Consider the following 24,557-nt stretch of genomic DNA (forward strand, 5'->3'; position numbering starts at 1 on the left):
TATACACGGGTCACGGGTAGAAATATATATGTATATACAGAGTGGAGTGGTAGTAAAATACACTTATAAAAAAGACAGCGGTAAAATATTAAAAAGTGAGAATGGCTCCTGCGCATGGGGTTTGCACTTGTGTCTTAAGACCCACGCCAAGGAGCTTAATTAACATGCCCCATGTACTAAAATAATGTAAAAAAAAATTCTTTAAGCAGCCGTGGGAAAAAAATATTTTTTTTGTTTAATTTTTTACTTGAAATTAGAACCAATATATAGAATTCTAATATATATATATATATATATATATATATATATATATATATATTGGTTCTAATTTCAAGTAAAAAATTGAACAAAAAAAAAATTTCCCCACTGTATTCGGTAACCGACTGTTAACACTATGAGAGAATCTGTATCAAAGACCGATTTAAAAAACGTCGTCCAGTAACCCTTCGTGAACAGATATCGCTATCTGTACTAACCCAAGGTTTCAAATCCGTATCTATAAAGGGTTAACCAGCTTTCCTTATCACACTAAGCGCTCACCAGTTTTTGTTTTAGCATAATTTGCTTTTTAATTAACTTATAAAATGTATATATTTGCGCAGCAGAGTTTACCCTCTGCTGCCCCCCCCTTAAAAAAAAACAAAAAACAGCTAGCCTGGCAGGGACGGATAATTATAAGCTAATTAGCCTTCGAATGTCAAGACGCACGTACTTCATACTAAAAGAAAACAAAATTAAATATTTTTGATATATGTTATGTTATATGCATTATATCACAACAAAAATACTATATACATATATAGATACATATATACACATAGAAACTGGGGGGGGGATCCTCGGCTTTCTTGACGTTATCTACGCTGTGTGCTTCAGTACACAATCCACGCCTGATTGTCATAAACCAATTTCTAAAAATGTTCGCTTGTTTTTTGGTTTGGAGCGAAGCACTGGGTCTCAAAGGGTTGCCATGGAAACACAGGAGGCCATTGTATGTGTCTTGCGTGACGCGTACCTCGTTACTCGAGGTACCGCATTCAGAAATGTGATTCCTGTAGGTTTCGGGCTCAGCATTTTAGAGGATTAAGTTCAATGCAATTAAATTGCTAAGTGCTTTTTCCGCAACGCCAAAGAATACGGCGCAACGTACACGTCTTAAAGTGGATTTTTCTTTTTGCTTTTATGACCCACAAAGCAATGACATCATAGGAAATTAAAGTATGAAAACAGAAAAAGAATACGGCTAAAGAAGGAAATGTATCAGCTGCCCACTTATACAGATTGGATGTGCTTATCATAGATAACTATTGACTTGGGGACAAGCGATGATGAGTCTTTGTGGCAACTTTGTGGCGATTTTACTACTTAGAGTTACCATTTCCTTCAGGATGTCTTAAAAAAAGTCTGGCCGGGTTTCCTTTCGATACAAGTGCTTGCTCATCTTCTCTACGATGGCCTGGTTAGTCTTTACAGCTCGATGGTTTCACTGGCAATGCTATTAGAATCCGTGGTTTGGCTCCTTTCCATGAACCTCTTGCCCAACGTCTTCTCTGGGTTGCTGGTCTTTGAAACAATGCTGGGTTGGGAGTCTTGCTTTAAAAGTTGGGCGTCTGGCGTATCTTCAAGCGGAAGGCTTTCCACCGAGGACAGTCCATGCTGCCAGGGATTCCAGCTTATTTTGAGGGACCCTTTAGAGAAACTGTCCAAGGAACTCACTGACGCGAGCCCTTCCGTCGGTACGTCATGTGGGAGCTCCTTGCTCTGCTGCAGGCTCTCGGTTGGAGTGTCAACCTCTGTCCCCGAGTTACATCTCGCCAAGCTGTACGTGAAGTCGGGGTTACTGCTCCTTCTCATTTTCAAGTCAGCGGAGATCAATGGGTCCACGGTTTGGTTCAAGGCAGAACATTCCTTTAACGAAGAACAGGAGTCTTGTCTGATCAGGTAGTTAGGATACTGGAGGCTTGAATCGAGAAAAATGCTGTCTCTGACCAGATGCTCCCTGAACAAAGCTTCGTCGATACTCCTGCTCAAATTAATAGGAGATGGAGGTCGGAACTCCAAATCAGTCAAGGAGAGCATAGACTCCTTTTCAAAACAAATGCTTGTGTGGGAACGTCCCATGGTGACATTTTGAGACTTTGGTCCGAAAGACTCCGGTTTAGGTTTAAATAGTGGAGACGACGACCTACTATCATAGCCGAAAACCGTACTTTTTGTTTCGTTGCTCTCTTTGACGATCCTCAAGGGAACGTTTTCTGGATGGTTCCGGATGATGCTCTTACTGATGTTGTTATTAACGATTCTGTCTTGGATACTGTTGGTCCAGTCGTAGCAGTTGTTTGGATACTCCGGGACCTCCGTTTTCTTGTAGGTGCAGAAATAACTGATTATCTTGGACCAACAGGTATGATCGTTGCTACCGCACTGCACACAGAAGCTGTGCGAGGCTACGAACAGCATGGAAAAGCAGAGCGCCAGTTCGAATATGCGGAACCAAAACTGTAAGAACCACCAGGACCACGAAAACTCGTCCTTCTTCCCAAATAATCCGTAAATCCAGAGTACTGCATATACCTGCAACCCACAACAGAGCAGCCCAAAAACACTACTGACCAACAGCACCCTGGACGATGTGAAAAGACACTTAATGTTCCTCCCCGCCGTCTGCACAACAACGATATCTTCGCAGGCCGGAGATACCCTCTGAGTCTCATTTACAATGTCTTTGCCGCTTCTTCTGACTCGGAAATAAGCCACAAAATTCCCCACCATGAGAAATACGCCCCACGAGATGGAAAGCGTCTGTAAGACAACGTTTACTGAAGGATTAAGTAAATGCGCCAGGAGGTCTGCACTCAGGAGGACAATGAAGTGAATGACTCCAATCACGGCAAGCAAAGCCAGACTCTGGATATTTGGGGGCAAAAGCTGAAGACGAGCCATCTTCAAAACCAGCAGGACCAGGGTGGCGAACGCAAAGAGCATGAGAGGGAAGGTGACGTTGTAGAGCACCAAAGCAATACCTTGTGAAATCCTCGACTTTGATCCATAAGGGTCCATAAGAAAAAATACAGCTCGAAGGACCCCGCTGATAAACAAGAGAAGATTGGACGTTACGATATATGGCAGGTAGGAAACTCGTAAAATGGGAGACCCAATGAGGTTGATCAGGGCCACCACAGATAACAGAATAAAAAGAACAGCTGTCCCATAAACGTGCATTTCCCAGGCAAAACTCAAGGTCCGTTGCAAGTCATCCCAGGTTAGAAGAGTCTTGTTGGATCCTAGGAATTCGCACTCTCCCCCCGCCTTGGCGCACAGCGTTGCGTCTGAAGTCGTCTTTTTGGACGGAAGACTGGTCGGGACGTCTAGCATTTTAGATTTGTGAAGAGCTCTTTGAGTCGTTACTCTAATTTCACCTCGACGGCCGGCCCTTTTCGTTGAGCTTGGAACAGCTTGAGGGGTGGCGATGAAGTCCGTCCGGTGCGTGTTTTCTTCTGGAACGTTGCCTGGGAAAAGACGATAAATGAGTGAGCGTCAGCATAATATTATATAGTAATGATTGACTAAATCTTACAAAAGTACACCTGATTTTAAGACATTTTGGGTGGGTTTACACACAAAGCACAAACACGCTTTAGCCATGTCCACTACTTTCCCCCATATTGTAACTGACTATAAGTAACTGTTACTGGTCTCTTTCTTTGGGTTATTAAGGGGAAATTTCCTCTTCTACCCAAAAATTTAGATCTGTATATATTTATTTTGAGTCGCTGGCTATCGCGTTAGTAAATTGTGTAACACTAACATCTTTGAGCGTTTAAATGGTTACGGGACTAAAGACCAAAGAGCAGTCGTAGGCAATTCGTTTTCTCCGTATCTGCCGTGGGATATGAAACAGCGAGGGCCCTGGTGGACGGGCAGATTGCGGATGGCCGGGGGGGGGGGGGGGAGTCACAAATGGAATCTCGACTCAATAGGACGTGGAGCCCTCTGTATACCACTGATAGATGAAGTTACCAGGGTGATAGAGGTCATTCACGCCTTGTATCAAGGTCAACGAACAAAAAGCGGAAGCATGTGATCAATAAGTCAATAAAAAAAAAAGCCAAATATATTGTTACGGCTAAAAGGTTTAAAGGAAGGGAGGGCGTGAGGTTTGTGTAGGTGGACCGTACGGCTGAATGCATAATTCTGAATGTAAAACGCAGCGTGAAAACAACACAAAAGCTTTTTGATTAGGCACATGTGAACAGCTGGATCATAATTGTTTACAGAATATATGGAGGTGGGATCAGTAGATCATGCAGTTTTAAATATTATTTATCATTAACCTTGAAGGAACTGACATGGAACTAGTGGTGGGATACGGGTGAGCGAAGGCCCCATATAAATTCTGGTGGGGTAACCGATCACCCCCGTACCCCTATCTCATATATCAAAGGTTAACTTTAAAGTTGGTAAAGCTGTTTATGGCTTTTTATTCGTATCTGGTGTCAGATTGGGCTCCTAATCCCCCCTTTGTCCAGATAGTAGCGGTGGGGTATCTATATATCTACCTATTGCGCAATGTGGAAGTAGAGGGACATGTTCATCATCACCGCAGATTCTGAAATACATTGTATCATCTGAACTTTGCAGGGAGGTTTTCATACCAAACTTACTTGGGATCTGTCTGATCATCACAGTCCTTAGAAGGAAGCATTTGGCAGAAATCTCCATGTTGTTTGCTTTTCTTCTATTTGACTTGGGTGGCCCAGCCTAATGTAGACTAAATGTTTCTATTGCACGGAAGAGAAGCCGAACTAGAACAACAACTGAGTTGATGGAATTAGGCGATAGAATGGATTGTGCTAATGTCTCGACTCTAATAACAGAGCCAAGCCGATGATATTAACCTAGCCTAGACTTCAGGCACAAAGGCTTCTACTGATGGACACCCAGATACAGTGATACAGATACAGCTTTTCACTTTTTGCTCATTTTTCTGTATAGGAGTCAATTACTATGTTTTATTAACTTTTTAGAACAATGGAAAATTAGAGCTAATCCCCATAAATTCAAGAATTTCGCAATATAGTTCTTGCTAAAAACTGCTAATATTTTTGCGCTGTTGTTCTAGACATGACCACAGAGGGCGCCAGTGTGTCAAATGAAATATGAAACTATAAATATTACATGCCTAAAAAATTAAAATATAACAAGGAAAAAAACACATTTCAGCTGATCCCAATATTATGCATAAAGCATATTAATCATATTAGTCCCTTTTTTCTGAAGCATTTAAATAAAAATGTTATTTTTTTTATGTCAGAGAATATTTGGAGCTGCGTTCGTCTCAGTGGCATGATGGGAGCCTCTGTAATACCGAGCTGGCAACAAAAAAGGCACTGGCTAAAATAAATCACTAGTCTGCCAATCGTACAACCGCTTTTATTAACAATAAACATCGCTGAGCGATTTCAGAACAATAAAACACAATGAGAACCTTATGGGAGTCGAATAAAAAAAATATCCTCTGTTTACAGAGGGGGGGTAACCAGGGTTTGGCTGAGAGATTTGAGACTTAAAAGCAGACCTGTGATTGGCCATCCGAATCGACCTTCTCACTAATCAATGGACCATTAAAAAACAACAACATTGTTGCAAAAAACTGAACAGTTTGCTTAAATATTGTTAAATATAATAAGTATATATATATATATATATATATATCTATATATATGGCATGAATATATATTTTTTAATTTTACTAGAATTTTTTAAAATGTTTTCGGTGCGCAGATGAGTGTAGAATTTTAATTCAATAAAATAGCTTTAAAGCCAAAAATTCTGGGGTGCATGGGATGGCGAGAAGACGTTCCCCTAAAACAAAGAGGAGAACTGAACAGCTATTCTCATCGTTCTGTTTTACTTTTTCCTTCGTTTACTATTTTGTGTTTTCTTCTTTTTTTTTTTTTGCTTTGAATTCTAGTTTGTTCGAACTCGCCCTGGGTTTTGGGAGTTGTGTGCGGGGCGGGCCGTGAAGTGACAATGGCCCTTTGGATGCGCAGAATGTGAACTGTAGGCTGTGAAGCTGCGCATGGACAAGAGGCAGCAGACACGAAATGCCAAACAGCCTAGCAGAGAACATAATAGCAAAGATCCCAACAGCCTTACAAGTGTCATACCTCCCAACAGCCCCAGGTTTCACAAAACAGTGCCAATTTCTGGGCACTACCCCGCTGTCCTGTATAACTGCCCCACTGTCTCACTTGGGCCGGTTGGGAGATGCTCTGGTCTTCCCTGACTCGCCAAGGGAGCCGTTAAAAAAGGAGGTCTGTGCTATGGCAGCCCTGGCCTCCATTGTAGCTTTCACATGGCCCCTCGTCAATGTCGCAAGGTAAGGGTTAAAAGCAGGGAGGTGGCCAGTTACCTGGCCCTAATCATTTCCAGGCTTGGTCCTGCCCATTTTCAGGTATGACCCTGCCCACTTTGAGGTCTGACCCTTCCCATTTCCAGGTCTGACCTTTCCCATTTCCAGGTCTGGCCCTGCCTATTTCCAGGTTTGACCCTTCCCATTTCCAGGTCTGGCCCTGCCCATTTCCAGGTCTGGCCCTGCCCATTTATAGATATTGTAAATCTGTCATTTTCCGGCTGTCGATAAATAAGTAAAATAAGAAATTACATTTTATATCACCGAATTATCAAACGCCACGGCAACATTCTATGGCAATTTAAAAAAAAAATTAAATAATATCTCTTATTGTTTAGCCTTTTTTTGTTGGTATTAAAATGAAATTGTTAATGTTTGTTTTAAGTGAAATTTATTTCATAACATAATTCATAAAACAAATGCGGTTCTGTTTTTATTTCATAACTTTCATAAAGCTGTTTTCCATGTAACGATGACATAATCCGGCTCCGGCGGCGGCAATCGTTCAAGAAATCATTCCAATAAACATATGGAGCGTTTTATCGAACCGATGAGTCATGGAAAAAGCAGACATTGTTTATAAGAACCGTGAAATATGAGAAAAAAAGGAAAATCTGGAAATACAGCGAAAAAAAAATTACTCTATAATGTGGAAATTCACTATTTTTATAATTGTGACAGTAATTTATAGGGACAAAAAGATGGAAAAAGAAGCATTTATATACAAAAAGGGGTTAAACTAAGAATGCTTTTTAGGGTAAGATGCCGTAGACTAAAATTTAGGTAGGCAATGACAAATTAATATTACCAGACCAAGGAATTCTGGTAGGAAACCGGTTAACGGAGACAAAAAAAAAAATAGTAATAAAGTCACCCGATATCCAAGATTTCAGAATCTGCTTTGTATTGGGCCGAATAGGGCCGATCTGCCAGCAGATTCTATGTTTCTGTCCCAGGGTTCTAAAGCCCTAATATATATATATGTATATATATATATATATATATATATATATATATATATATATATATATATATATAAACGGCAGTTAATGTGTTAATAAATTATGTCAAATAATAATAATAAAGTTATCCTTCTTTCTACAGAAAAATATATGATTTTAACCGGCCAATCTGTGCTATTTTGTATAATTTCTAAATCCCTTAATTTACCCTAATTCTAAGAAATTTTGAATTAGATTATTTTTATACTACAGAGACAGATACATTTTCCAGGAAAAGTGCAACATTCTAAAAGGGGCCCCGTAGTCATCAAAACAGGTGGTGCGTTGTGGAGTGGGGAGGAATAACATTACTCAACATTAGTCTTTCAATGTTCAAAGCTGGAGCTGACTAATGACTCCCCGTGATCATCGCTTTGCTATGCAAATTGGTCGAGGCTCTTTTAAAAGTCTTGAAGGTAATATTGGAGGCCGATGGGCAGAGATTGAGTCATGGGCCCCAGACCAGTTTCCCCGGCCACAAGCGCATACAGCACCACTCAGGATCTCCTCCGATGAGCACGGATTTACCAATCAGGTCATGTCAGCACCAGTCTTAACCTCAATATTGTGGGGTATCTTTTCAGGGTTGCTGTAGGATACTTTGTTTCTTTTTTTTTATTATTTGCGGGTGATGACATGCGAGGTCACGATTTGAATGCCCTCGCCTGAAACTCACAAAAACTTAAAATATAGTAATATCGAATTATTAAAAATTAAAATTAAAAAAAATAAAAGTCACTTGCTGTTCCAAACAACTTACACATTAGTGCATCTGCAAGTTGTTTTGCTAGAGTTAGCATGTGAGTGCATGCGACTACAGCCGAGTTAACCCTTAACTTGCCTGACCACTCAACTTAGTAAGTAAATAGTAAATAGTAAATAGACCCAAGAGTTTTGACCATAATAAGTATTAAGAATCCAGTCCTTTGGTGCTATAAAGATATTCATACACAGACCTTTTTAGTTTTTGGTAGCCGCCTCCAATCCCCCCCCCCCCAAGCCCTGAACCACGATCCAGACCTAGTGAGTCACTTCCTAGAGAACAGACGGTGGACTCCAACACCTGCCCAGCTTCTACAGTAACAAAGTATTTCTGTGTTCGCTCAATTGTCTGTTTTTAACTTTCCATGGTTTTTCACTCTGGAGACAGGAGATCTGGGACAGCGATCAGGAAACGGAGTTTAATTCTTTTTATAACAAAGTCTGACATCTTAAAGAATTCTCTTAGGATAAGAAGGGGGGGGGGTCGGACGATTCTTACTTCTGAAATGTGTTATTGAAAAAAAAGAAGAGAAGAAAATAGAAAAAAAAATACCCTGATCCCACATTTTATATCAAAGCTGATCTGGCGCATGGTCATTGGTGGGTTTTTTAAAGTGGATCTCTCACTTTAAGTGTCTCCAAGTAAATATGGAATTTATTAGTTCGTCTTTTATCAACTTTTTTTCTAACGCAGAGCATGGAGATTTTAAGAAAATTTTAGTAAATAATGCAGTTGACTGCACGCTCTGATTGGCTGTTGTTATTTTGTATTTACAAAGACCTTTGAACATAATAATTTACCAATATCACATCATTCTGATTAGTTGTCTTTTTCTAAACTTTAACAAATTAATAAATTAAATTGAAATGTAATAAATTATTATGGCGCGCTGTAACGTCTGGCAAACTTTCTCTGATCCTATTGGGCTATATTATTAGATGTTGTGTTAAAATTGCTAATAATTACTATTTAACACTTTTTACAGGGGGGGGGAATTGCCTTTAAAATATATATATTTTGAGAGGTTTTGTAGTCTGGCGCCATCATCCACACAGTTCTGCAATGTGGCTTTTCCATAAATGTATCTAATAAAAATAGCAGTTTTTGTAAGACAAACCCTGACGCATTACATAATATATAAAACATGCTGTTAATTTTATCCCTATTTGCCCATAATTGACGGGTTTAACAGAATTTATACTTTCCTTCTATAATCCTACTTAGAAATCTGTAATTATTCACATTGTACGTACATTGTCAGATTAACACCAGCAATAATTTAAAGGGTTAACGTTCTTAATCCCACTTCTGCCACCATCCCCCCACTGACAACTTTATCCATCCATCTGGTTCTTGTTACTTTTTCCAGTCTCATTTTAGGGCATTTTCAGTACATAACTAATGGGGGATGAAAAATGTACATTGATGGATCTTTAAGGTGGAGCTGGCTTTGGCCGATACGCTTGCAGCCATAAAGTTTCACGCATCGTTAGGCAGGGGACCTATGAAATGTAAACATACTTTTTATAGGAAAATGTATGTATTCCTTTCTTTTCACGGCAAACAGCTATACCCCAGTCTGATTTTTTTTGGTTGGTCTATTCCTCGTGAGGCTTTTCTGTACACCAACATAATAATAGGCGGTGGAAAATTGTCTTTGCATATACTAAGCATATATGTTCCAGAACTATATTGGACACAAAAGTTCTAATTGTCTTTTGGGGGATAATTATCCCCAAGCACATTTTTTCCCCCAAAGAAACTATAGGATATAGAGTTTTGGAGAAACTAAAATAGGGTCTTACCTTGCTGCCTGGTCTTCAATGTCGTAGATGGTATGAGTTCTGGAGGCACTTTGTCAGATATTGGGTTCCTCTGAGTCATTGTCAATCCATTGTCTGATTCTACTGGACTTGTTTCAGGGTCTAGAAGTTTATCAGGGTCTGACAAGGTGAGAAAGAAAAATAGGCTCAAATACTTAAAATGGAACCATGGAATTCCAAAACGATGTGATAGTGGTTAAAAATAATTAATAGTAATAATCGCATACTATACTGACCTTTACTAGACACTTGCATCGCTGGCGTTGGTGTTTCATGAGCTTGCTGGGAAGATATCTCCTGAGGAATGGTCTTTACGGAGAGTTGGGAGTCAAAGCCACCAAGGTCACCATCGCCGTTCTTGACCAAAAAAGACTTCCGCAAATTTGGAGAAGGAGACATTCTTTCTGTCTGAGTTCTCGACTTTGCTTCTAAAGGTACATGCTTGGTGTGATCCACGGTAGCATAGGGAAGGTTGGTCTTGCTAGGGAAAGACTGGAGCGTTGGTTGCTCTTGCTTGATAGATGGGTCAGACGGAAGAAAGTGAACGGAAATCCCAGTGGGGAATGTCTTCTGACCATTTGCCTTTTGTTTATGTAGGAAAGTAGAAACGTTTGGTGCCCCTGTTACATTTTCTGCTGCCATGGACTCCTCTGGGATGGAGTTACTATCCTTCTGATAATGTAGGTTATCATCTGAGTGACGTAAATCCACATCTGCTGATATTACTTCATTGCCATGTGGTCTGGTGTCTTGTAAGGCTGAGTAGCTCTCTGTGGTCCTGTAGGCTGCGTGATATTTCTCTGAAGGTTGAACTCCAAGCACCTTCGGGATTAAATTATCATCAAGGAAATTGCCTTCGGATATCTGTCTCAGGGCTTCAGAAGAGCCACGTAGCGAGGAACTGTTTTTGTCAGCTTGGACAACCAAGGAATTCTTTGATAAGGCTTCATTGTCCTGAACACTGCCACTGTCTATCTGGAGTTTTTGTATTTGAGTAAAAGGCCCAGCTTCCCCCGTGAAGACATATGGTTGTGTTCTAGCAACTAGGGCTATGGTGGAGACCGTTGGGCTAACAGTGCTTAAAATGTGTGTTGTCCTGTCGTTTTCAGGTTCAACATGATTTCCCATCGGCAACGGCTTGGGTAGCATCTCAATGGGTTTCATTCTGGTTCCTTCGTCCTCATTTGAAAAAAAGATCGAACTCTTGCCCTTCAGGTTATGTTCCAACTTTTTGGATTCTCGAGAAGGAGTCTTACGATCATCATGTCTGGTTAAAGATTCCTCGGAGCTTGTATGGTCCATGGTCTCGAAGCTAGTTTGGCTCATTTTATTATTAACAACCAACACTGTTTTGTCTCTATTATTTGGAAATGTGTCAGATTTACTATCCAAGTACGTCTCCGCATTTTGTACTGGCTTCCGACCTGGTATGAACGCAGCTGTTATTTGGAAATTGCCATTTTTTTCTGAAGGTGGTTTGGTATGTAATAAATCCTCCACGTTTCCTTCCTCTAGTGAGGAAACCTTTGGCTCCTCCAGTTTTTGGATTCCTAAACCTTCCTCCTCCTCGGAGTGGTTCTTTTTTGAAAAGTCCTTTGCAAGCCCTTGAATCAGTTTTTCATTCGTGACATAGTCAACGTAAGACACTGTCGTAGAAGGCTTGCTTACTGCCAACGTGGCCAAGAACACCCATAGGTGCAATAGCATAGATTGGGCCATGATCTGTCCTTTATGTAGAAAGGGCTACTTCATTTATCTGTCGGGCTGAGACAGAGCTGTACGAGTGCAAAGGAAACCTGTAAAAAAAACACCAAAAAAACAAAAAGAAATTACTAAAAATAGAGAGCAATGAGGATATCAACACTCAACAAGTTCCTCGAAGGTTTGTTAGAAAATAAAACATTATTTATTCTCCTTTTTTTCCAGGCGACTATTTCTTTTGGTGAACATTGTTACAAGGTGGGGGGTTACTAAGAAACAGATAAAATTGTAACATTAACCCCTTAAGAACAATGGGCGGTCCCTACACCCATTGAAAACAATGCATTTTGAGCCTGTACATGTACAGGCTTTGTCATTAAGGGGTTAAATCCCTATTTCAGGGCTGATTTATCTGCATCAGAGTGAAGCTAATAAGAATAATACAGTTTGACCCGAACAGGATTCCTACCATAGCTACAACTGCAGGGTTCAGCTCTGCCGGGTTCGCTTCTGGCTTCCTGACCCCTTAAGCTGAATTTATGGTGGCTTTGCTTAAACTCAATGAAGAGTATATTTATCAGGTTGTAAAAGCCGAACTTTCTGCCTGATATGAAACCAGTTGGGTTGTAGATTCCACCCTTTTTAAACACATTGACCTAAATCTCCCATCACTCCCAAAAAAGATGGTCCAGAATAATGGCTACAGAAGTCCAACAGTAGGTTGGAGTCATCTCATCCTTACTTACAAAATAGGAAAAATACTCGTAACTGAAGTCTGGTAACAATATCACAGAGCTAGGCCTTCGTCCGGCTTATAAGACATACTCTGTAGGCGTAATGGTAAAATGTCCTTATTTTATCCCAGTTCTTAACTTTATCTCCCAGCATTTAAGTTTTCCTGTTTTGTTTTGGAATAAATTAGATCAGCTCGCTGTTTTGGGTTACCGGCTCTTCTCAGTTAGATATAGGGTATTGTTTGCTTCCAAGGTCTCTCAAGGTCACATTCCTTAGAATGTGATGTAACATTATAACAAAAACAGATAACTATTTCCAAACATAAGGTCCCAAAAACTGCTGAGAGATTGATGATTTTCGAAGAGACTAGTCTGGTTTTGGTCCTGGCAAGCGGACACAGCACTCAATAGATAAGACTTGAAAGGATCTGTATTTGTGTTCACGTGTATCAGCGCGGAGTGTCTGAGAACGCTCAGGAGTGTTTAGGTTACGTCCTCTTCGGCTTCTGGGAATTGTGATCCCAAACAAAAAAAAAACCCTGCTTCAGCTGGACGGAAAATATAACAATTCCATGTGAACATTTTTTGGCTTCTATGTAAATGCAGATGTATTGATTCAACGGAACATGGAGTCTTCAGTCGAAGACAATCCCTTTTATTGGAACATATAAAAAGATGTGAAGTTAAATAAGCTTTCCTGGACCTCTGAGGTCTCTTGATCAGACGGAATGCTTTCATTGGCTTTTATGGGGATGCACAAAACATTATAAATTGTCAGGACATTAATGATTTCTCAAAAAGTTCTGGAGAATTTCCGTAAATATTCCTTGGTTAACCCTGAAAACCTAGAATGATCTCCAGGGAGAAATGAGGCTTGCAAACAAACCAAAAACATCAAATAATAAATAAGAAAATGCTCAATAAACCCATAAAATCAATTTTTTTTTCAACATATTGAAATGCCCATAATTAGTAGCGATGACGATAGCTGCAAGCGAAGGGCGTTAGACTCTTGTTGTTAGCCGGCAGATCCTCCCTTTCTAATTAAGAGGCTCCAAATATCTTTTTCAGTCCAATTTCCCATTGTTTAGTAAATTAAACTGTCTCAATGTGATCTACAAAGCTAGAGACCTGATGTTAGAAATTAGATTTCACTTACAGTTACGGGGGCCGCAGCTGCAGCTAACTCCATGAAGTCTGTCTCCTCTCATTTTGTTTTTTTAACCCAAATTGTGGCTGTTTGAAACAGCGGCTTCCAGGGATAAAGGACCTCATTGTCTCCTCATCAATAGAAGAGGAGTGAATTCCATGTTTTCGCCCACATGGCCTCCCCTTCTTCACAATGACAACGATCCCAACGGACAGCTCTTGACATGTCGCCGAGAGATTAACCCCTTTTTAGAAACCCAAACAAGTTCAGTATAATTGTTTATTTTTTTCCCCCTAGGCAAATATTAATTGGAATAAAACACTTTGTAACAACTTTATGAAGAACGGTGGAAACTCTTTGGTTATTTTATATCGATACAAAATAACCTATTAAATTATTGAGTTAAAGTACCCGTTTCTTCCTTTTTAAGGGAAACATGTCCCTAATAAACTCTAAATCCATTCTAGCGTGAAAGGAATCGCTGACACGGCAGAAATACAGGCGGGCAAATGAAAACCGTCCTATCTTTATGCCGTACTCACTGTTATATATATATATATGAATTAAATACTAAAAGGACAGGGTGCCGAGATCGTGATCACCGTATGATGTCACTTCCTAGAATCAATAATTTATTATCACTGTATTATTATTATTTATTGTTTTATATAGCGCCTTCATATTCCATAGCGCTGTACAATGGCTAGACAGGACATAATAAGTAGTATGTAACAATTGGACTTACAGAAACAACAGGTGAGGAGGGCCCGGCTCAAAGGAGCTGACTATCTAGCTACCCTGTCCACTAGGGGCGCTGTGGAGCGCGTCGGGTTTGTCTTTGGTAATGAGTTCTTTGACTTTCCTTCCTCGGTGTCTTCAGCACAATCTGTTACACGTACCCGCGATAATATTGTGTTTGGAAGGCACTATAGAGATGATGAGGTGAGATAACGTGGATATCACACGTGCCGCCCGTAGAGAGCGCGTGTTCAGCGACACAGCAGCCCAAAGCGAAGCGGTCACCTTGATCTATTCCAGCGATACCTTGATCCACGCTGCAGTAACGTGGAACACATGGTGATTATCCTGACGATCCTAACGTCGTGCGGGGTTCTACATGACATGAATTGTTGAGAAGCTCATGGATTCCGTCGGCAGCAATGGGCACTGCCGGCTCCAATAAAATACACCGCAAGAGTGTAAGCGTGCACGCCGGGTCCTCTATACATAATGTCTCGGGTCGTCTTACTCGGTAACTTCTGGTTCTGTCAGACCCTTTGAACGCAGGGACAGTAAGAAGCGCTGCAGAAATTGTTGGCGCTATATAAATAATATTATTAATAATAGTAATAATAATAATAATGATGATGATCTCCCCCATTATATTTGTCATTACAAAGCTGACTCGATAGCTCTGTTACAGAATGCTGCAATCACACATTTCCACCAAAGCATTTCTGTATCCTTCCAATTAATTCACCGCATGCATCACTGCCAGTTGCAGGGGACCCTTTCTGATTTTGCATCACTGGGGTTAAAAATCGGTAAACTTATTAACCCTACACTAGACAGACTTCATCCCCTTCTCTTCGTCATCTTGCCATTAATCTGCCCATCAAAACAATCTAAAATGACGACCATTTTACCGGATTTTCAGCAAAAAAACAAAAACATTGTAAAACACCAACACAAACCACACGTTGTTATTATTTAGGCGATTCAGGGTTAAAATGGCAGACCCTCTAGCGACAGATGCCCTGTTAAAAGGCACGAGGCTATTACCACCAGCAAGGCAGGGGTTAAAATCAGCATGCACACAATTTTCCCGGAGGCACGTAGGGTTTTAAAAGCGGAATGCTTGCCGGGGGGGGGGGGGGGGGGGGGGGGGTTCCCCTTTCATTTTTTAAATGCAAGTCGCTGGCCTCCATCGGGCTGTGATGGGGGAGCTCACCTTGAGACGGTCGGGGCGATCGGGGCTCTGCAGCATCGCGACGTCCGCAGAGGCAGCCGCCTCGGAGTGTGAGGCTGAGCGTGAGGCTGAGCTGATGCAGTCACACTTAATATGGCCAGCGAGGGGAGGCCGCCTGCAGCTCTCTCTCTCTCTTTCTCTCTCTCTCGTCTCGCCAAAGCTGGGATTTTAACAGGCGACCGCCGGCCGTCTAGCTGAAAGCTGCTAAAACCCCCAAAATAGCCTAAAACGGGCAGATGTCGGATTTAAATACCGGTAAAAAAAAATGCGCTGCGACGGGAAGACATATACAGGCTGCTAATTGCATGAATACGTCCCGTTATACACAATCAGCAACACTGTAACGATCCCATTGTACAGCGCTACGGAATATGGTGGCGCTATATAAATCCATAAATGATAATAACGACCCACGCTGGTAAGATAAACGGCGCAGCTCCAAACATGCGCTTTCACGGATGCCGCTCCGAGCCGGATGAGCCGCGTCTTGCACTGCGGAGTGGTCCTTAAGGTTTAACCCTTTCCGCGTCATGGATTAGAATGAATGCAGGGAAAAAGGATGAATAATAATAATAATTTAAAACATAAAATCGGCCAAAACCTAGAGGAAAAAACTGACAGAAGCGAGAATTCCTGGTGAATTTACGAGCGGCTCTGGAATGCCGGGGTGCTGACTTTATTAGAATGAAATGCCGTGTAATCCCAGCGTTGAATCATACTGGGATTAATGGTTTGTCTCGGTGCCATCACCCAGCTAATTGCCATAGAACTGACACCGTTTGACGAGCGCGGCAGGGGTATGAAGAACAGGTTTAATGTGGGTTTACCCATAAGATTTTTGGGGTGCATTAAGTGCGCGCGCACACTCACACTCACTCACTCACACTCACACTAAAAATATCTGGGAGCCTTTAAAGGACAGAGACCGCATGTTCTATTAAACAGATGTATTTACTAAAATTAAAACAGCGTTCTGTATAAGAATATATATGAGCTCAGCACATATGTGCAAACTGACCTGGATTTGCAGGCACAGTCCCTTGTTCTAGATCAGTGTCGTCCGATATCCTGCATTTCTCAAGCTGAATAGTATGTTTTTAGCCCCCATTATGTTCTGTACAAAAAAGCGACCCATACCCCCCAACATTACCGGTGTCCAAATCAGGATGAGGCTGGAAGGGGTGGGTCCAGATGCAAGAGGGGGTGGGCTAGGACCACCCATCCATTTTACCCAAAGACCCTCCTTGCGGCGCTCAGCTCCAGAGCGTGGTGAGGTCTATTTACTTTAGAGAAAAAGGTGGTCAGTGGAGCAGCTGGGGGGGGGGGCAGAGTGACAGTGCCCAAAAATCGGGACTGTCCCACAAAAAAAGGGACACATGGGAGGTATCGACAGGATGTTCCATAGGAATCGCCTTTTTGCGGATATGTACGAAATCCACGATCACAGCAAATATAATAACAGCTGACGATAAACATTTAATGTCCTCGTCATTGTTTAAGAAGCAGCTGGGCGTGCAATTAATTAAATATCGCATGAGAGAGTGCGGCCAGGGTGTGTGATCGCGGCCCCCACCCTGTCTGGGCCATTATTAGTCATTTTCCCGACACCCTGCGTTGTCTGTATGTTATTAAAATACACGTCTTAATTACAGCAAACAGAGCCCTGTATAAACAGAAGACACGGAAAGGAGTCCGTCCACAACCCGTCCGGGACATGAGCCCAGCGTGTGCCCAAACGACGCCAGCCATACGGCTCCGGAATCTAAGACGAGACCAGCGACCGATTAACGTTTGAGTTGTTACAGCAGGAGAAACGGGCGACTAGACGGGGGGCCGACGGGGGCCGATCTGCCGGCAGCTTCTATGTATCACGAACCGGATTCATTTAATGATCTTCTAGATTGTAAGCTCTTTGAGCAGGGACCTCCTTATCTCTCGCTATGTTATATGCGACTTATTACAGTATGCCCTGTATACCCATTGTACAGCGCTGCTGAATATGATGCCGCTATATAAATCAACAAATAATAATCTGATAACAAAATCCCATTTAATACACTGAGCCTCTGTAACACCTCGTACTGCTGATTCTGGTCTTTGTAAACCAAAATAAATCTCTTTCTGGGTATTATCATTAGGGAGTCACGTATCTGGAGCATTATTTTGTTTCTACTTGCGCACAGGTGTGCAGCGCGGGAGGCCTGGACGATGATTCGGTTAATTGCACAAAAAAAGACTCCTGCCCCGAGTATCAAAGTCAGGCTCAAGTGGCTGTCAGACTTCAATCCTTTTCTCAGATCAGGCTTAGACATGAATGGGCACAGAGGTAGACAAAAGCTGGAATGTTTATTGGGGTAAGCGCCGTGTATTCACGCGCCGGCAGATCCCCGCTTCCACCGGGCTAGCAGGGAACAGAAGAACATGCGCGCGGAATGTGCCTTAAACATCAACATGGTAAATCATCCATTAGGAATGAGTGATGGTTGGATGGAGCTTGAAGCGCTGACAGGTGACCCCACGCCGGTGGCTTCTTCAGCTGTTGATGACCTGCTGTATCTCAACCATTGAAGAGCTGGAGCTGTTGCCTGGATTAATCACTGGATGATATTACCCCTCTTTAAATTCCAGAGGTCCTTATTAATAATGCCAGTTGGTTATAGAAAGCATTTGGGCACCGAAGGCTAAAAGACTGAATCATAATACTTAGGGTGGCTCCCGTGGCCCTCTCGAGCCGGTCCCAGAGATATCTGATTAAGGCACTTGAATAGATTCTCTTTTGGACAAAGTCCAATAGCTGGACAAAGCAGACGTTGCTAAATATTAGCCAACCCCGGTTATGATAATGCCCTACCCAGTCAGGTCTGTTTTTCTTTTAACCCCACCACCATCCCACCAGCTCCATGTGAGATGTCTCCAACAGCCACCATTATTGAGACAATAGAGAGGATATCCAGAGTATGTTTGTTAATGAGCCAATTAGGATGCAATCAGTACGAGTTACTCTCAACATGTTAATGGAGACCTCAAAACCAAGAGTGTTAAAAGCTGATGCCTAATACCCTCCATATACAGGAGGGGAACGAGAAGATGGGTCTTCTGAGGACCACTCAAAGTTTCACTGGTTGTTCTCATCTCTACCAAGTACCAAGTACTAGCAATGTCTTAAGTGATGTCTCAACTCCACTCCACACAAGTGCTTGGTGCCAACAAAACCTCACGAGGTTCTTCTGCCAAGTTGAGTCAGAGCTAAAAATAACTTAATTCTGAGCTCAACAGCCAAAAGATTTTGAGGGCAGGAAAAAGTACGCATGGCCTCTACGCTCCAGATAACATAAATGCTAAGCTCCTTCCAGTCCAGAACCTGGGCTTTTAGTACGTTGGAACCATCTTCCAGAAAGTATACCCCCCATGTCCACCAACATGGCTCATGGTGGACATTTTAATGATTTTTTTTCAATGAATCCCCACAATCTTTGCCACGGACACTGGTGTCCATTTACGGACTCTTTGTCTATCCCTGCCCATCTCTAAAATTCTGGAATACACCAAGGGGGGTGTAATTGAGCAGTCGGGAGGATTCCACAGCTGCTCGGTGATGGAACTTCACAGATAAGAATAATGGATATGGTTTAAATACAAAGAAAGATTAGATGCACGTATCAAAAACCAGTACAAACACTAAGGTCCTCTTAGCGGTCAAACTATAAGAAACATGCAAAATTCCTTACACCCCCAAGCAAATATATCCAGGGACGCCCAAGACCCCCGGTAAAATCCCAACTACTTTCATAATTTGCACGGCCCTTACAGCATGGAGCCGTAAGCATTGGCCTGGTCTATGACTATGATTACGCCGAGCCTGCTGGACCATTAAAGTAACATGAATGGTCATTTTCAATGGACTGACTTTTTTCTTCCTATAATTTAACGCCCCCCTCGGGTTGCTGTGCCATCATCTTTATAGAGAAGCTTCTGGAAAGCCATTTTTTTCCGGGCTTTTCACTGAAAATCTCCCCAGGCTGAAATAACCCCCATTAAAATGGCAGCTCGCATCCCGATCTACAAATAATATCAACAGACAACTGCTTGCTGGGCAGTAACAGCCTTCTCACGCTGACATTAATTGGATTTGATTGCTAGCACACAAGGCAATTTAATTACCCCAAGCTTGATGCACATGGCTTTGATCAAGGACATTTTCCAGAAGATGACTTTGTAAACAGGCCGTCGCCGGAAACCTTTGAGCTCCAGAATGGGTTATCGTTTATTGAAACGTGTCGTGTGAAGCATGTCGCTGGAACCAACAGGTTTCGTGAAGCCAGAAAAGACTAGAACCAAGCTCAAAAATACATTCATTAAAAAGATACATATATTTATGAATGATGAGAAGACATCTGGGGTGAAGCCACCATCACCCTTCCTGGAACCCACAGGACTTCTCATCATAAAAGCGATTGGTTCTGCTCTTTTTTACATTAAAATAAAGACTTTGGTCACCGGTATTCAAAAACGTAATGATAGAACGAGGGCCGTGCGGTCTTAAATCCGGAAACGCGATATTATCATCCCCTTAATACCTTGGCAACAGGAAAAAAAAGAGGCAGCCGTGATCTTTTCAATGCCTTATCAAGATAAGCGGCTTTGGTTAAATGTTAGAAACAACTTCCACGATGTAGGCAAACAGCCAAACCTTTCAGACAGAAGTAGAAATACATCGATAGTGCATGATATGAGCCGGATCCTTACCGATGGCCGCCGTGAAATACTGTAACTAATGCACAATTTAGGTGCACTAAGTGAAATAGTTTATAGGGGGCATCTCTAAGTAATAGATTTAAATATAAGCTGAATAAGGATTCAATATGTGCATGACATTAAAAAGCATAAGGATACAGTATCTGTGTACTCACATTATAAAATAATAAGGATACAGTATATGTATTCACAGTATTACATAATAAGGATATAGTATGTGTGTTAATATTATTAAATAATAAGGATACATTATCTGTATTCACATTATGGAATAATAAGGATACAGTATATGTATTCACATTATTACATAATAAGGATAAAGTATGCGTGTATTCATATTATAAAAGAATACGGATACAGTATCTGTATCCACATTATTAAATGAGTATAGAGTATCTGTATTCACATTACTCAATAATAAGTATATAGTATGTGTGTAATAACATTATAAAAGAATAAGGATGCAGTATATCATTCATTATTAAAGTATATAGTATGTGTGCATTCACATTACTAAATAATACGTATATAGTATGTATATTCAGATTATTAAATAATAAGGATAAGGTGTAAATAGTATAAATAATATAATAATTATAAATAAAACGGGTTTATAGTGCGGTAAATCATTTTCTTTCAATGAAAGGTCTCTATCATTCAGCTATAGGGGTCCCAATGAATTATTGGGGGTCCTTGTAAATGAATAAAAGGTGCTAAGCAGCTGCCTCACCTGCCTTTATGTTAGTATCACCTGCGAGTATTTGCTGCTACTTACTCAGAGGTGAGCAACAGGTTAAAATGACCCGGATTCCACGCGTTCGGCTTTAACAGTAATCCTTTGATGGCGATTCCTGTGAACGCAACCTGTTGATGTCCCCCGTATCCCGACTTCTGCTCTACGATATCCCTCTGATGCACAATTAGACTGTAAGCTCCTGGAGACAGACGCGCTCGCCCCATTCTCTACAGCCATGAAGGCGACAAATCATTCTTACCATCTGCTGCGCTCTGTCATGGGTCCCCGCGTTAAGTCCGATGTACGCTCCTCTAGACTGCGACTAAACACCGCTGCTCTCGTTCGGTTTTCTGGAACAAGGTGAACAGATGTAATATCCCCCCGGGGGGCCGAACATGAACGGCGAGGAATTTCCTTTTTCTATGTGGCTTTCCGCCGTCTCTCCATGTACGCTGCGTGTGCCTTTTTTTCCGCTCTCTTCCTTTCGCTGAGCTCTCGGCAATCTGCACCCAACATAATAAAGCGAGTGGTTACTCCTCCAAATCAGCGAGAAAGAAAAAAAAAAAAAAAAACGAGAAGGGCCGCCTCGTTCCTGCTCAGCCGCTTTCTAACCCCGGCTACTTCCACGCCAGGAAGCAGGGGGAGAAAAAAAAAAGCAATTTCTGGCAACAGACAAATAAAAACATATAGACTGTTTGTGCGCGAAGAGAAAAGGCTATATATATATATTTTTTTAAAAAATGTCTATTAGATAAAACAGAAAGAGATATTTTTTATAGAATTCCAAAGCTGGTATGGTTAGAAATTGATGGCTGATAAATATATATTTTTTATTATTATTATTATTTATTGATTAATATAGCCCCGTCATATTCCGCGGCGCTGTACAACGGCTAAACAAGGCATAACGTGTCATCTTTAGGAAAATAAAAAATAGCAACATTTGGTATAGTCATCGATATAAAATCAGTCAGGTCTCTTATCATCGGGGGTTTCGGTAAGAGCTTTTCTCCAATATTGAGGAAAATATTCACAAAATCCGCAAAACTAGTTTGCTAGCCGAGATCGTTTGTTTACGTGTGTTAGAATCTGTGTTGATTTTTTTTTACATTTGTGTTTAATTTGTTTACATCTGTAAACATCAGTGTTTACATTTGGGTCCTAACTTTCCGTGCCATTTTAAATGTATTTGTATATTATTCCCATCGGTGCCCTGCATTGTAAAGCAAAGCATTGAGTAAGGAATCTCAGCTGTTACTCCTGAGTCATTACTCATCACTCCTGAGGTCAGATTGTCTTTCACTTCAAGCGCTGTGTACGTTGTTAATGTTTTATGAGTAAATGATCTATACATTCTGCAAGCGGAGCAATAAAACCTGTAAACAAGTTCGGTCCATTCTATATGTGTTGCCTACTTATGCAAAAGAGCTTCTCCTCCCAAAGTTAATTTGCATATGGCACCACACAGTGATGTCACAAAAAGAGAGAGCGCTGAATTTTAGAGACGTAGAAGTCGCCAGCACTGTAAAGACTCTGATCTCAATCAGTCGTTGGTCTCGTCTTAGATTCAGGAGCCGTATGCCTGTCCCATGTATATTTAAATCCCCTCAGTGTGTTAACCTCTACCACTTCTGCTGGGAGGCTGTCCCATGTATCTACTAAAAAAACCCAATCTTAACTTACATCTTACTAGCTTTTTTTTTTTGCTGGAAGCTAGTTAGAATACCGGCTCGCGTTTAAGTTCGGTTTAATCTCCGGGGACTATAGGATCTGTTACAAAGGTTTTCATAGTTCTACAATACCTTGACAAACATCTTTATCACCCTTATCATCTGTGGGTGGAAGTTTCTCTCGGGTTTAAAGAAAACGAATGACCCATTTAATAAATGACTTAAAGCGCAGCGTTGGGTATTACGCGTTATATGATCTACCGGATCGGTAATTACAATGTTACTGCTGTCTGAGTCTTCTCTAGCCTACTTATATTGTCTACTCCTCAGTGATACACACACAGACACATATATATATATATACACACGCACACACACACACACACACACATATATATATATACACACACACACACACACATATATATATATACACGCACGCATATATACATCAGGAAAAGCGGGCGACCAGACGGGGGCCGAATGGGGCCGATCTGCCGGCAGGCTCTCAGCAGTATCTGTGGGATAAAGGAATGGAATCGGCGGCTGGCACTGTGAAGACCCAGCCTGCCCTCCGGAGATTAAAGACGAAGCCACGTGGGATGGCGCCTTTAAGTGATTCTGATATTGTTCATCCCGTGGCCAGGAATAGAATGACCGCATGCCGCCGCCGCTACCCCAGAAGAACCTTTTGTGCAGCCTCGAATCCCGCTCCGTACAGGGTGACCAAACGTCACGGCTGTCTCTTGATTGAGACTTCAAGTCTTCTGAAACTCTGTCAATTCAAAAGGAGAATGACAAATTCTACAAATAAATAAATTGATTTAAATGTCATGAATATGTCGTGAATGACAACTAAAACGTCATAAAAATTATTAAAATACATTTTACTGAATGGAATAACAACAGTTACGGACAAAATATCTTTTATTATAAATACATTCATTTTTATTCCAGCAAATCAAAAATATACTTCTTACTCCTTATTCTTTAACGTGTTGGAATCATAAACGATAGGAATAAGTCCCCAGATCATAGATATGATGGGGTCGTGGGGGGGGTCGGGGTAACAGATATATCAAGGTGGGTTCCGTTGGGGTACACAAATTGCCATAAATCACACTATTTTATATCACAAGTGTCAGTTTTTGGTTATCTTACCCTAAAAGACAATAAGTCTACAGCCAAAGTCCATAAAGTGCATGAATGGGACCACCACCCTGTCCCCCCCTCCATAGATATCCGTCGCACACGCATGAAATTCCCGCACGCAGGGACGCGTTCCGTTTCAACACGGAAGCCGAATGATGTCTCATTAAATCCATGTCTAATCCGAGATGTCTGACACGGGGAGATGAATAGATTATACCGTTCTTCGCTGTAGCCGCTAATTAAACGTCCTAATTCTTCTACAGAGACCATAAAAAGCTAATTTTCTTTCCCAAAATCAATTTTCAAATATAAGTTTTTTGAGTGCTTACTGATTTTTTGAAGATAAATTGTACAGGTTGTTGCACATCAGAACAGCGCTCACTGTAATCAAAATACATATATTTGGTGCAAAGCGTTTTTTTGAAATAATTTTAATCTAAAGAATAGCCTGTTAGTTACATTTAATGTTATGATTTAAATGTCTGAACATCAGGGGATGGCTGTTATCTTCTGCCCCGGGGTGGGGGCAGGTGAGCCCAAGTGCCCCTCTGAAGCAAATAGCATACACAGTAGAACACACACTCACTCTAACATATACACTCTAACATATATGAAAAGAGGTGGAATTGTTCTTTGAACCTAGATGATTACCAATGAAATTCAATAAAAATAAACAGGAAGCATTTAG

General features: G+C 41.3%; 1 protein-coding gene across 1 annotated transcript; it reads right to left on the reverse strand.

Annotated features, from left to right (window-relative positions):
- Nucleotides 1-1,165: 1,165 nt before the first annotated feature.
- Nucleotides 1,166-21,595, reverse strand: PRRT3 (proline rich transmembrane protein 3). The gene is made up of 4 exons (XM_053469674.1): nt 21,307-21,595; nt 10,239-11,798; nt 9,985-10,122; nt 1,166-3,509 (listed from the first exon to the last, which is right to left on the reverse strand). Exons 2-4 carry the CDS (start codon nt 11,719-11,721, stop codon nt 1,468-1,470), a joined length of 3,663 nt encoding a protein of 1,220 aa, XP_053325649.1. The 5' UTR covers nt 11,722-11,798; nt 21,307-21,595; the 3' UTR covers nt 1,166-1,467.
- Between the last annotated feature and the right edge of the window lie 2,962 nt (nt 21,596-24,557).

The sequence above is a fragment of the Spea bombifrons genome, chromosome 6 (genome assembly GCF_027358695.1).
Source record: "Spea bombifrons isolate aSpeBom1 chromosome 6, aSpeBom1.2.pri, whole genome shotgun sequence".
NCBI classification, from domain to species: domain Eukaryota; kingdom Metazoa; phylum Chordata; class Amphibia; order Anura; family Pelobatidae; genus Spea; species Spea bombifrons.